The sequence below is a fragment of the Saccopteryx bilineata genome, chromosome 11 (assembly GCF_036850765.1).
Source record: "Saccopteryx bilineata isolate mSacBil1 chromosome 11, mSacBil1_pri_phased_curated, whole genome shotgun sequence".
NCBI classification, from domain to species: domain Eukaryota; kingdom Metazoa; phylum Chordata; class Mammalia; order Chiroptera; family Emballonuridae; genus Saccopteryx; species Saccopteryx bilineata.
In genome coordinates this window covers 70,352,125-70,365,942 of record NC_089500.1, presented here as the reverse complement: position 1 = coordinate 70,365,942, position 13,818 = coordinate 70,352,125, and the positions used below count along the sequence as shown (strand labels likewise).

At 57.3% G+C, this 13,818-nt stretch overlaps 1 protein-coding gene across 1 annotated transcript; it reads left to right on the top strand.

The window, feature by feature from the left end:
• The first annotated feature begins 1,537 nt into the window (after positions 1 to 1,537).
• LOC136315249 (chymosin) lies at positions 1,538 to 13,178 on the top strand. The gene is made up of 9 exons (XM_066246693.1): positions 1,538 to 1,695; positions 4,449 to 4,599; positions 5,809 to 5,926; positions 6,703 to 6,821; positions 8,815 to 9,014; positions 9,969 to 10,082; positions 10,823 to 10,967; positions 12,045 to 12,143; positions 12,931 to 13,178. The coding sequence occupies exons 1-9, from the start codon at positions 1,634 to 1,636 to the stop codon at positions 13,066 to 13,068; spliced, it is 1,146 nt and encodes a 381-aa protein (XP_066102790.1). The 5' UTR covers positions 1,538 to 1,633; the 3' UTR covers positions 13,069 to 13,178.
• The last annotated feature ends 640 nt before the right edge of the window (positions 13,179 to 13,818 follow it).

Genomic DNA, 13,818 nt, shown 5'->3' with positions numbered 1-13,818 from the left:
TTGTCAACTCATGAAGTTCCCACCATGTGCCTGGCCCTGTGGGGTCCTGTCAGGACGGGAGTCTTGTGACTGTTCACATTCTTCTTCATTACGGGCAAGCCCTTTACCCTCTCTGCGCCTCCCTCTCCACATCTGCAGGACACACAGTATGCCTCAAGAGTGGTGGAAACACCACGCATCTATCCATTGGCTAATGCAAACATTTCTTGAGCAGCTACTATGCGTCCTGCTCGGTGCTGGGGTGTGGGAGGAAACGCCACTCTGAGGCAGGATCCTCGGGACAGGGCAGCGTCCCCGGGAAACTAGCTTTACCATTTAGCATGTGTTTTTTGGCTGCTTCCTGGCTTTTGCAAAGGGAGGGTGTGATGGAGACGGCTGGATGTGCTCGTGGCCACTTCCTGGGCCCGAAGAGCAGCGGCGTCCTGGGCCCGAAGAGCACAGGGCGCTGCCGTGGCCGGGGTCAGATCTGCTGTCTCCCTAAGTCTCGTCATAAAGCACTCAGTTCCCTGTTGACATGCCTCCTGAGGCTCCTTCCTGAGGCCTTGATAAGTCAGAGACTGGACACTTCTGGGTCCGTCTCTCTCCGTGGCTCCCCAGCCCCAGCCCTGTCCACCTAAGGCCCCCACATGCTCACCTCTCTAGCTGCCCAGTCCGCCCTCTCTGTTCCAGGTCTGTGCTACCCTCTCCCATCACCGACAGGCCTCCTGTTAGTGGCTGGCTCTGTGGCCCCCGCATGTCTATGGTCCCTCGCACGTCTGTGGTCCCAGAGCCCTCGCCTTAGCCTGACTTGATGTTGATTTTCCGGTTCAGAGCCTGCCCTCACCCCTGGGAGGTGATCTTCTCCACCACCTTCACAGCCCGGTCTCTGTTTCTCCTTACCCTAATTCCAGGCTGCAGGCCCGAGGACATCGGTGGTCTCTCTGGCCAGGACCGGGCACTACTCAGCACAACCCCTGCACGTGGCCTTCTGAGAAACGGGGCCCCTGCAGGGCCCTCGGAAGCCAAGCCGTGGCCTCACCTGTCCTGGCTCCTTTCCCTCTGTATGTGGCACATGTCCGCCTCCCCTGTCCACCTCCTTGGTCCTCCCAATGCTAATGAGATCCAGCATCTACCCCTCACCTTCCCAGCACCCTCCTAACAGGGAACCGAGGGCCACAGCTCTAGGGGTGCAGGGACCCTGCGTTTGCTGTCTCTCTGAGGTCCCCCGGACAGGGCTGGCTGCTGGCTCCTTCCTCCAGCGGGCGGGGCAGCGAGGGCAGGAGCGGGCTCCTCTGGAAACAGGCCTCTTTGCAGACCAGAAGGCGGAACACGGGACAGGTTTCTGGGGGTGGCCCCACCTGTGTTAGCTTAAGAAGTTGTGTTTGGAAGGGTAAATCGGATCACGGAGGCTGGGGTGACATTTGACACCATGGCATGGGGACCCCTTCCCCTTTGAAGTCCCTGAGCCATGGAACAATGACCCTTATCAGAGTGGGGCTTGGGGTATCTCGGTGCTATCTTAATGCATTTGTGGAGCGGCCCGAAGTCAGGGGCTATCTCTGCAGCCCGGGCTTCCCGCCAGAGGGCACCTCGCACCCCCTATAAAGGCTGGGCGGCGGGCCCGGCTGGAGCTGTGGTCGCCCTGCCGTCCAAGATGAGGTGTCTCGTCGTGCTCCTTGCAGTCCTCGCTCTGTCCCAGGGCAGTGGGATCACCAGGTGGGTGTCGGGCCCCGGAGGAGGGCACGAGCGGCTCACGCGTCCACTCTGGGTGGGTCTCTCCCAGATCTTCTAGTCCCCGGTTCCCCTGGGGAGTCTTTGGAGGACACGCGGCAGGTTCCCAGGACAGTCGCTCCCTGTCTTACTATTGCATTTTGGGACCTCTTCTCCTAAGGGTGCCGCTTCGGGGTGTGGGGGCAGCCTGGGATGTTCAGGGCGGGGCTTCTGAATCAGACTGCCCGGGATTTCAGTGCCAGCTGCACCACGAGCTCAACCCTCTGGGCCCAGTTTCTTCCTCTGTTGTTAAAGTAGGATGACAGCGTCTCCATCTGATAGGGTTATGGTGAGGGGCAGATGAGTTAATAGTTGCAAAATGCTTTGAACAGTGGCTGGCGCTTTGTAAGAGCTATGCGTGCATTTGTAAAACGAAATTCCGTCCTCTGATGTAACAGGTCCTTAGTGGGTAAAGTTCTCAGGTTCTCCTTCCGAAGCAATAACTGATTTTATACAGCTGTTTGCTATCAGGTACCAGACACTTAATAGGTCTTAGCCAGACTGTCACAGATCCTCATGGGTTAGGCAGATATTATTATTTGCATTTTACTGATGAAAAAACTATTGGTCAGCCTGACTAGGCGGTGGTGAAGTAGATAGAGGGTCTGACTGGGATGCAGACAACCCAGGTTCGAAACCCCAAGGTTGCCAGCTTGAGCACAGGCTCATTTGGCTTGAGTGCGGGCTCACCAGGTTGAGCACAGGGTCGCTGGCTTGAGCGTGGGATCATAGAGCTGATCTCATAGTCACTGGCTGGAGCCCAAAGGTCCCTGGCTTGAAGTCCAAGGTCGCTGCTTGAGCCCAAGGTCGCTGGCTTGAGCAAGGGGTCACTTGCTCTGCTGTAGCCCCTCAGTCAAGGCACATATGAGAAAGCACTCAATGAACAACTAAGGAGCTGCAACAAAAAATTGGTGCTTCTCATCTCTCTCCCTTCCTATCTGTCCCTATCTGTCCATCTCTGTCTCTCTCTCTGTCACAAGCAAACAAATAAACAAAAACTATTTTTCAGGGCGGGTTGCTGAGCTGCCCAAGGCCACGTGGTTAGTAGTGGAGTAGCCAGGACTTGGTCCCATGTGGACTTGAACTGTTGACACCGCACTATCTCCAGTTTCCAGTTCCAGGTCCCTTTGAGGGAGGCTCCCTGGGGCCGTGCACTGGGATCGGACAGCCCCGTAGAACCACGGCTCCCACAGTGGGAGGTCCTGAGTTGATGAGGAACCAGAGCCGAGCCAGCAGGAGGCATCGGGTGCCTGGGCACGGGACACAGGGAAGGGCAGCCCTGGGCTTGGTCCCAGCAGCTCGTCCAGACTTTCCTTTAGGACTTAGGTCCTTTTCTGTCATCAGCGACAAAAGCTGAGAACCATATCGAGAAGCTTTCCTCTGTAAGTCAGGTCCTGGCTGAAGTCAGACACGAGGGCGGGGGTGGGAGGCACCAGAGGGGACACCGTAACTCACACACCATCCATGTGGGGTGCATCTGGGATATGGACAACAAGAGAAAATCCACTTTCTTTTTGGGTCTTAAAACTGCTGCCTAGAATTAATTAATTAGCTAATTAATTAATTTGAAGAAGGCGAGAGAAGGGGAGAGCGAGAGCAAGAGAGAGAAAGACAGAGAAGCACCACTTGTTGTTCCATTGAGTGCTTCTTCTTTGTGGCCTGACGGGGCTCGAACTCATGACCTTGGGGGTCTAGCAGGCACCCTCGGGTTTGAGTTAGAGATCCTGGGATTGAGCCAGTGACCCCAGGATCAAACCGGTGACCTTCGTGCTCCAAGATGATGCTCTATCCATTGCACCACTGGCCAGGGCCAAACTGCTGCCATTTCATTATTCGCAAAGCACGTTCACCCCTGTAGTCTCCAGTCTCCCTTCCATCAGCCGCACACCGGGGGACCATGTGCCTCTCACACTGGGGCTCATCGAGCTCCATTCCCTTAACCTCCAGGAGAGAAGACTAGCAGAGAGGTTAGGCTACAGGCTGGTCAAAAGCAGGGTGGGGAGAGTGGCTGGGAAGGAAGGTCTGAGTCCATTTTGTGGAGGAGGGAGCTGAGACTCTGAGGGCTTTGGGGAGCCACCCACGTGCCACAGATCCGCTTTGGTGGCATCCCCCCTTGAATCCCTTTCTATAGACCTGCCACCAATCGCCCGATACCTGAACTGCATCAGGAGCTCCAGGGAGACCGTGCTCTGTGCTGAAATACTTTGGAGAATTTCTACCCACCTTAGACCACACAGAGAGTCGTGCCAAGGGCAGGAGTGTTGTCATAGCATTTACTAGGGTGTGGGGGACATGTGTTGTTCTCCAGACAGCATGTTCTAGAATGTAGAGACTGCACCCTGTTCACTATTGTGCCTCCGAGTCCTGTACGGAGTCTGGCACATAGTAGGTGCGCAGCAAGTCTTTGGAGACTGAGTGATCACGTGCTTAGTGTTTCTCAGACCTCAGGGTTGCAATACTCATTAGCTGGTTATAAAATACACCTATCGAGTCTCCACCGGCATTAAAAGAAGAGAGAAAGGAATAGACAAATAGAGGCTGATTTGTGAATAGCTGTAAAGTACGTTTTCCGCTTTGGGTTCTTAGAACTAAGGAGGGGAGTGGCTTACAGAGCACAGGACATCTGGGCACTTACTTCTCAGAGGCCGGGCAGCCCTGGGAGGTGCCCACCCGCCCCCCTGACCTCCCCGTCTCCCCAGGATCCCTCTGCACAAGGGCAAGTCGATAAGGAAGGCCCTGAAGGAGCACGGGCTTCTGGAGGACTTTCTGAGGAGACACCACTACGCCGTCAGCAGCAAGTATTCCAGCTCCGGGCGGGTGGCCGGCGAGCCCCTGTTCAACTACCTGGATGTGAGTGGCTCCACTAGCCTCCCAGTAGCGATTGTCCCACAGGGCGCGATGGACACCCCCCCTCCCGCCCAAGCTCCCCCTCTGCCCCCTCTCTGAGGAATCATGCAGGATGTGGAGGCTGCTTCCTTGCCCCTCAGTCCGCGTCGCAGCACTGGGCTGCCCCCTCCAGGCTCTGAGTGTCACTAGTGCAAAGGGCTGAGCTCAGACGAGAGTCCCACAGATGACATCCCTCGCAGCCCACACTCAGCTCCCAGATCCAGCCTCACACTGGCCTTTCCTGGCCCAGGGAGCCCGTGTCTCATTCTGGGCTCGGCAGTGTTGGGGCAGCCGGTGGCCACTCCACAGCCGCCCAGGACACGGCAGGACGGCCCCTTCTGGAGCCCTCCGTCTCATCTGTCACTCTGGGCAGTGAACGACCAGCCTCTGCCCTTCTGCGCTCGTTACCTTGTCAAGGTCATCCTTCACGCTCCCGCTCTGACGCACGGCAAGGCGGTGTGGCAGGGCCGCGTGGTGGAGCGTGGGGCCTTTACCTAGCTAGTGTCCACCTTTGGGCCCCTGCTCCTGGCAGGGTGGCTCAGTGTCCCTCCCAGGCAGGACTTAAATTTTGCTCTAATGCAGGGGTCCCCAAACTTTTTACATAGGGGGCCAGTTCACTGTCTCTCAGACCGTTGGAGGGCCGGACTATGAAAAAAACTATGAACAAATTCCTGTGCACACTGCACACATCTTATTTTAAAGTAAAAAAACAAAACGGGAACAAATACAATATTTAAAATAAAGAACAAGTAAATTTAAATCAACAAACTGACCAGTATTTCAATGGGAACTATGCTCCTCTCACTGACCACCAATGAAAGAGGTACCCTTCCAGAAGTGCGGCGGGGGCGGATAAATGGCCTTAGGGGACCACATGTGGCCCGCAGGCTGTAGTTTGGGGACCCCTGCTCTAATGTCTGCCTGCCTCTGGGGCTGAAGCCAGCCATGGCTGCAGGGCCCGTGGGAGGGGCGGGCCAGGCGTGGCTGAGGATGGGCGTCCAGCCTGGGGGCTGGAGGCCTGTCCCCGGGAGCCTCCTGTTTCTTCCCCTTGGACCTCCCTTGTCTCTGGGCAGAAAGCACAGGGCCTACAAAACCAGACAGGCTCCATGTCTAGCATCAAGCCTCACCCGCACGCTGCCCCTGTGCCCCTGACCATGTGCTCTCCGTCCTCAGTGCCAGTACTTCGGGAAGATCACCATCGGGACCCCACCCCAGGAGTTCACCGTGGTGTTCGACACCGGCTCCTCGGACCTCTGGGTGCCCTCTGTCTACTGCAAGAGCGATGCCTGCAGTGAGTGGCCTCCCTTCCCGTCCAGCCCTCCACACTCGGACCCCGGGCCGCTCTGCCCGCAGGGCTCTGGGTGGCCGACAGGCAACGTGAGGCCGCAGGAGAGCTTGCTTTGACATTCGCAGCCTCCCACGTCCCATGTCCTTGCTCCACCCTTGCCAATGGCCACAGGCTGGAAAGGGCGCCACCTCGGGTGGAACATCTACAACATCAGCTGGGAATGAGGGAAGCTTGGCTGTTCCTTTTGTCTCTATAGGAGCCAAGGCCAGCTGCTCACTCTTCTGGGTCCTCAGGTTTCCTTTCTGTACAATGGGGCTATGACATGCCAGGTGGTGCTGGGTGAATGAAGTGAGAAAGCCTCTTACTAATGAGAAAAGAAATTAATATATGTTATAATTTATTTCCCAGCAATCCTCTGTTCTTTTCACCCCCATTTACCAGACGGGAAAACCAAGTTCAGAGACAAAAGAGAGACTGGCCTCAGGTTACAAAGCTGATAGAAGTGACAGGGAACCAGGGGATGGCTTTTTTCTTTTAGTTTTGTTTGGAAGCTGCATAGGGAGCACCGGGCGTCAGAGAGGTGGGTGGAGCAGCAAAGAACCATTTTCTTTATTAAACTCTGTGTGCTCAAGAGGGAACGGGCTGCTTATTTTCAGTAGAGAGATGGTCAGGATTCAGACCTTATTCTTACAAGGCCTGGTGAGGGTTTCAACTCTGCCGGCTCTGTGGAGGGACCAGGAGATTCGATGACCCCCACTAACCTTGGGTCTGTGTTCTAGAAAACCATCACCGCTTCGACCCGTCCAAGTCCTCCACCTTCCAGAACCTGGATGAGCCTCTGAGCATTCAGTACGGCACCGGCAGCATGGAGGGCATCCTGGGCACAGACACCGTCACCGTGAGTGAGGGCGGGGGACGGGGGCACCGGTACTCACTTTCTCTGCCGGCCGCTGTTCCCCACCCAGACCCCTGGCTCTGGCCGGCTGCACCCCCCAGCCAGTGGGCCCTTTGGGTGCTGCCCCCTGGTGGCCAGTGGTGGACAAGGTGAGACGGATTTTAGCGAGCCTCGGCTGTGAGCAGTCCCTCTCTTCCTCCTCCTCTTCCCGGGACCACCTTCCAAACTTCCCAGGGTCCAGTTTCCATCTTCCCCATCTTTTTTTTTCCCATTCGTCCTCGCCATCGGTAGTTCAGACTCCCGACCCTGTGGCAGCACTGAGCTCGCCAGTGTCACCTGTGTGATCTCACTTTAAATCCAGCCTTTCCAACAACCCTTGGAGAAAGGTGTTACTCTCCCCATTGTTCAGATGGGGAGACAGAGGCTCAGAGTTGCCGACAGGGCTGGTGACTGCGGGCGCCGAGTGGGGGTCCCCGTCCCCGACTCTCTGAGCAGTGCCCTCGGCTAGCGCTCACTCTTTGTAAGTTCCAGGGAAGCACTTCCCTTCAGGCCGGAGAACATCCATGCCCTCCGGACAACAACGGCCCGGTCTCCCCTCTTGTGGCTCCTGAAGTCCCCCACACGGCACCAAGCGAATGCCCAGTGCTCGTTAGCGTCTATCTTTCCTTCCTTGTTCACCATCCACCCGAGCTGAAAAACGAGGTCGCATCCCTTAGTCCTTGTTACCTTCCTCTTCCTCGGGGTCTTCACTGGGTCTGCCTGATGTCTTACTGGCTTAAGAGCCCCAAAGACCACGGTCCTTCTCCGCTGACAGCCCCGTGGGCGGGTGCCCACCCAGCACCGGCCTCCCTGAGTGGGCGCCGGACAGCGGAGGCCGCAGAGGAGACAGGCCTCTGGAAGGCTGAGTCCCCTGCCCAGGAGTCCTGCTTTCTCTGCTGCCTGGGACCACTTGTTCCCGCCCCCTGCTCTTTGGGGTTTAGGGGAAACCTGCATCTTTAGTAGGGAGCTGGCCCTTGCCCATGGGCCTTGGCCATGGTGCCTCTGGCTGCCTGTACTCACCCACCATGGGGGCCGGGTGGGAGGACACCTTGGGGGCCAGGCCTGGCTCAGCCCACTCACGTGGAAATGAGGGGGAGCTGGGACGTGGCAGGAAGAGGAAGATCAGTGCAGGCGAATTAATGGGTCTGGAGAGTGGGAGGGGCATAAGCCACAGCAGGATCGCAAGGGACTCTGGGACAAAGTGCTGTCAGCAGCCTCTGGAGGGTTGTAGCACAGGGGTGACAACTCAACATCCATTTTTAAAGATTGGGCTGTCTGAGTGGAGGATACGTCATTGGGCACAGAATGGAAGCGGGAGCCACTGGGGTGGCTCAGAGGAGGCTGGAGGCACAACGGCTTTTTAGGGAAGTGGGCAGATTACAGACTATTGTGCAACTAGCTCTTTCTCAGGAGAGTGTCCATGTGTGTTCGCTGACCAAGCACTTAGTACGCGCTGGACAGATGTTCAGCATTCGTGTGATTTAGCCTAAGCACAGCCTGGCGAGGTGGGTGTTATTACTGCATGACACACCAGGAGGTTGAGGCTGAGAGAGGTATTGTCCCCGGTCACACGGTACACATAGTCTTTGACACACCAAGGATGTAAGGACACACATTGGTTCTTTCAGATGCAAAATGCTGTGTGTTCTTCTTGCCCATTCACAGTTATTTTCTGGGAGCCCCCCCCCCCCCCGGCGTGGCCGATGGCAGATGGCCCTGGGGCATTCTCCCTCCATCCTGTGGACTCCTCCCCCAACTTCTGCACATGAGCACTGCTGTCTGCTCCCTCCACCGTGTCCTCTCTCTCCCTCCCCCCCAGCCACCAAGCCAGTTCCCTCAAAAGCACAGCACAGAGCTGGGAAAGGAGGGCTTTCCCTTTAACTTCACACAACCCCTCTGCCCAGCAGAGGGTGACCTTGCTGCCTTTGGTCAAGTGGTCCCTGTGCCTCTCCTGCAGGTCTCCAACATCGTGGACCCCCAGCAGACTGTGGGCCTGAGCACCCAGGAGCCCGGCGACGTCTTCACCTACTCCGAGTTCGACGGGATCCTGGGGCTGGCCTACCCCTCCCTGGCCTCCGAGTACTCCGTGCCCGTGTTTGACAACATGATGAGCAGGCACCTGGTGGCCCAAGACCTGTTCTCGGTTTACATGAGCAGGTAGGAGCCGGGCCCCATCAAGGCCAGACGCCCACCGTCTGGCGAGGACTGTTGGCTGAGAGGAGTGTCCACCCCTGGGGGACGCTGCATCCAGGCACATTCAACCTCTTGTCTAAAGGTCCCCAACATAGTCACTGAAGCAGCCAGAGCCCACTTCATTTCTGGAGTTTCAGTAAGGAAGCCTGATCCAGTCTCTGCTTAGGGGCTTTAAACTTTCTTCCAGAGTGGTGGGCTCAGCAAACATTTGTTGATGTCACTGAGATTCAGATCTTTAGAGCAGGCTCTAGCGGAGTCCTGCCTTCTCATTTCACAATTCAAGAAACTGAGGCTGGGAGCGACAATCACTCTGGGAGCTGGTGGCCAAGCCATGCCTGCAGCCCAGGGCTCCCGACTCTAGTCCCGTGGTCCCTGCTTTCCCCGCCTGTGGCTGTGATGGTGCAGCTCAGCTGGAGGGACAGACAGGGCGTGAATGGGTTCATTCATTCATTCACTCACTCATTCATGTATTCACTTATTCAGTCAAAAGGTGTTCGTGGGTCCTGACTGTGTGCAGGGGCTGTGCCAGGAGACGGGGATGAATCAGGGGCTAACTTTTTAGCAGAGGAGACACGCAGTGACACTCGATTGTGATGACCAGTGTGGAAAGGCTGCCTGTGGGGAGATCTGTGTGCATTGAAGGCTGAATAAGAACCGGGAAGCCTGGTTTAGCCGAGGGCTGTGTGTGGAGGGGCCGGGGAGCTTCTCTGAGGCAGGAGTGGGAGCTGTCCAGCTGAGACGAGGGGACAGTGCATTTTAGGCAATGGGACAGCATGTACTGTCCCAAGGTTGGACGGGGCTAGGTGGGGCTTAGGAAGGGGGACAGCAGAGTGGGGAAAAGGTGACACTGGTGAGCTCAAGGGAAGGTTGCTGCAGCCGGGGTGCTGAGTGCCACAGCGTGCCTGTCCTCGGTTTCAGGAATGGCCCCGGGAGCATGCTCACGCTGGGGGCCATCGACCCGTCCTACTACACAGGCTCCCTGCACTGGGTGCCCATCACCGTTCAGGAGTACTGGCAGTTCACCGTGGACAGGTGGGTGAGCGGCGGCCGTGGGCCTCATGGTCCAGGGGTGGGGCCGTGAGGTTCCCGGGTCAGCTCAGAGGCTCTGAGGACTGCAGCACGGCAGCTCGTGAGACCATCACATCAAAGTCTGAATTAGACACTCCCAAGGCCAATGACCGAGACCGTCACACCTTCACCTCTGCTTAGTGATCAGACTAGCTGTCCTGGAGGGGGGGGGGGATTATCACCTGCTAGGCATCGGCCGAGCATAAAATGACTTGTTTAGACCTCACTGAAACCCAGTGAGGTGGCATTTTATAATTCCCTAACACCGGGTTTTAACCTCATAAGCATCCCTTAAGGAAGTGAAGGAAGGGGTTGTTAACATACCCATTTTGTGGGTGGGAAGCCTGAGAGCAGGAAGGTTGGGTAACTTGGCCGAGACACACAACAGGTAAATGGCAGGGAGAAAACTCGGGTCTTCGGGGGACTAGTGAAGGTCTCATCCCACCCCAGAGGCACGGGACTCTGCTGTTTTATTGCGGTTTTTGTCCCACAGCAGCTGGGCTATTCTCAATTTAGCCACCGAGGTGGGAGAAAATGTTCCGGGTCTCTCCTCTGAGCTCAGGAGGTTATGGGGACTCCAGGGAGGGGCCTGCGGGGACTGGGCATCCTCCCTGTCCGGGATCCTGGCAGGGGAGGCCGGGGGCACCCAGAGAGTGAGGGCCAATGCTGGGCGCACTGCAAGGCCACCCTGTGTCCCCCTGCAGTGTCACTGTGGATGGCGTGGTGGTGGCCTGCAACGGTGGCTGTCAGGCCATCCTGGACACGGGCACCTCCATGCTGGTCGGGCCCAGCAGTGACATCCTCAACATCCAGAAGGCCATCGGAGCCACGAAGGACCAGTTTGGCATGGTGAGGCCAGGCCCTCCCGAGGAGGGTCCCCTTTGCACATGGAAGGAGTGACAAAAGGAAAGGTGAAGGGGACACACATGTTGGGGTGTCTCAGGAGGCCCTCACAGGGGCCTCCGGGCTGTGACCCACCCTGGCTCTCAGGACTCATGCGGCAGCTGAGTCTGACCCCCTCCCGTCCACCAAGCCTGACCTCGTGTCCCACGCTGAGGTCCGGCCCTGGATTGGCCGACAGCTGGTCCCCCGCAGTGTGACTCTTTAGGGTCCTTTGAGAAGCAGGCCCCTCCCCACCGCTGGCTTCCTGTGCAGAGGAAGGGGCCTGGCCTGGGGCCTTCTCTGCTGCCTCCCGTCACACCCACCACCCTTTTAAGAGGACTTCCCTCTGGTCTTAAAAAAAAAAATCATTGTTTCCCTGGCCGGTTGGCTCAGTGGTAGAGCGTCGGCCTGGTGTGCAGGAGTCCCAGGTTCGATTCCCGGCCAGGGCACACAGGAGAAGCGCCCATCTGCTTCTCCACCCCTCCCCCTCTCCTTCCTCTCTGTCTCTCTCTTCCTCTCCTGCAGCCAAGGCTCCATTGGAGCAAAGTTGGCCCAGGTGCTGGGGATGGCTCTGTGGCCTCTGCCTCAGGCGCTAGAATGGCTCTGATTGCGGCAGAGCAACGCCCCCTGGTGGGCATGCCGGGTGGATCCTGGTCGGGCGCATGTGGGAGTCTGACTGCCTCCCCGTTTCCAACTTCAGAAAAATACAAAAAAAAAAAATCATTGTTAATTATTTGTTAAAGTATAGTTGACATACAATATTCTATTAGTTTCGGGTGTGCAACATAGTGACTTAACATTTAGATACCTTATGAAGTGATGCCCACGATAAGTCTAGTCACCCTCTGTCATGTGCAAAGTTATTACGATATTAGTGACTGTTTTCCACGTTGCACACGACGCCGTGACTTACTTAGGCTGTCACTAGAAGTTTGCCCTCTCAGTCCCCTTTCAGCCTTCCACCCGTCCCCCCGCCCCGCCCCTCCGCCCCCATCAGTCAGTTCCTGGTGTCCTGAGTCTGCTTTGTGCTGTTTTGTTGGCTAGTTTGACATCAACTGCGGCAGCCTGAGCAGCATGCCTTCGGTGGTCTTCGAGATCAACGGCAAGAAGTACCCACTGCCCGCCTCCGCCTACACCAGCCAGGTAGAGTCTCAGCCCCGGGAGCCCCGGTTCACCCCGTCCCCTCCGCCCCCCTCCCGGAAGGTCAGCAAAGTCAGGGACAAGGGGCGACAAGGGGCAGGGCCCAGGTGGAGAATGCAGGACGCGTGTTTCTGAGTGGGACTCTCTGATCCTTGGGCCTCATTTGTGGCTGCCACAGACTCGTCCTGGGAGAAAGGGGGGGCAGACAGGAAGGACAGAGCCCAGGGGAGTGACGGAGCGGGTAGGCAGGACCACAGCCTCCTGTGGGAACCGCCACCCACTGCTCTAGCTTTTAAGCCCAAGGACCTAGAGCTCCGTCTGGGATTTTCTTAGCTAGCCTGGGTTTTGTGGGGACCCAACCCTCATCCTCAGTGATCTGCTTCCACCTAATCCTAAGCACCCCAAACTGGCAAGCTTGGGGCCCCAGGACAGCTGGCCGGTCACCAGGGTGGTTGGGGACCCGAGTTGGAAGGCTGGGGGCTGGAGAGGACAGGGAACGAGGAGCAAGGGGCGGGGGGGGGGGCGGGGAGGGGGCCTCACCAGCTGCTCTTGGATTGTGTCACTTTATTTCTTGAACATCAGTCTCTCCATCTGTTGAGTGAGGTGAATCTGATACTTGTTTGCCTGCCTCAGCAGGTGATTTCAAGGATGAAAGACAATAATAGATGAGAGTGTGATGGAGGAGGGGGCGGGGGAGGGGGCGGGGAAGAGGGAGAAGGAGGGAAAGGCCGACTTGTGGGCAGGGCGGCTGGGGTTGGCACCAGTCTCACCTCAGCCTTGCCTTTCCCAGGACTCGAACTTCTGCACCAGCGGTTTCCAGGGCGATGACAGCTCTGAGCAGTGGATCCTGGGTGACGTGTTCATCCGGGAGTATTACAGCGTCTTTGACAGGGCCAACAACCGCGTGGGGCTGGCCAAGGCCATCTGATGGCGCCCCCGACTGTGAACCTCGCCCCCCCCCCCAAACCCACATGTGTGCACACACATAGATCAAGTTTTTGGGCAAATGGTTCTCAATAAATCCCACATCTCTGCAAAGCCTGGCTTCTCTGGGGGCTGAATTCTCGCACTGTTACAAGGTGTGACTGTCATGTGGTGTGTCTGGCAGAGTTGGGGCCACACGGGTGGGGGAAGGTTGGGGACACTGTTGATGGGTGAGACTTTCAGAAGGCAGCTGGCATGACAAGCTCAAGTCAGGTAAACAGGTAAAATCTCGTCTTCCTGTTCGGCTGCAGCTCTTTCTGGGGGTGGGCACAGCAGGGGAGACTGTGGCAGGGAGACCCTTGTACCTGGGAGTAAGGGCCTGTTGGGGTGTGGGGCCGAGCGGAGAAGGCTGAGCGGGCAGAGAAAGGCTCTGGGTCTGTTAGGAGAAGTGCCTCGCTGCACCTGGGAGACAGTGGGGGACCAGGCGGAGGCTTCTGGGAAGGTCTGTGGGTCTTGAGGTTGCCATGACTCTGCGGAGAGCCACAGCCCAGAGTCCCATCTTCAGTGTTCGAGGTACCAGCCCTGACTTGCCAGTGTCCCGAGAGCGGCTCCTTTGCACCATGAGGAAAGTTAGTTGTTTCCCTAAGAGGGGACAGCGCCACTGAGCAGGCCCCTGTCACCACTGAGTCCCCACCCCACCTTACCCAGATCACACCTGCCCTGCCAACACGTGAGGAGCAGGGAGTCAGACAGC

Coding starts and splice junctions, on each gene's coding strand:
- LOC136315249 (XM_066246693.1), top strand. CDS start 1,634: ATGAGGTGTCTCGTCGTGCTCCTTGCAGTCCTCGCTCTGTCCCAGGGC. Junction 4,600..5,808: donor CCCTGTTCAACTACCTGGAT/GTGAGTGGCTCC, acceptor CTCCGTCCTCAG/TGCCAGTACTTCGGGAAGAT. Junction 9,015..9,968: donor TTCTCGGTTTACATGAGCAG/GTAGGAGCCGGG, acceptor CCTCGGTTTCAG/GAATGGCCCCGGGAGCATGC.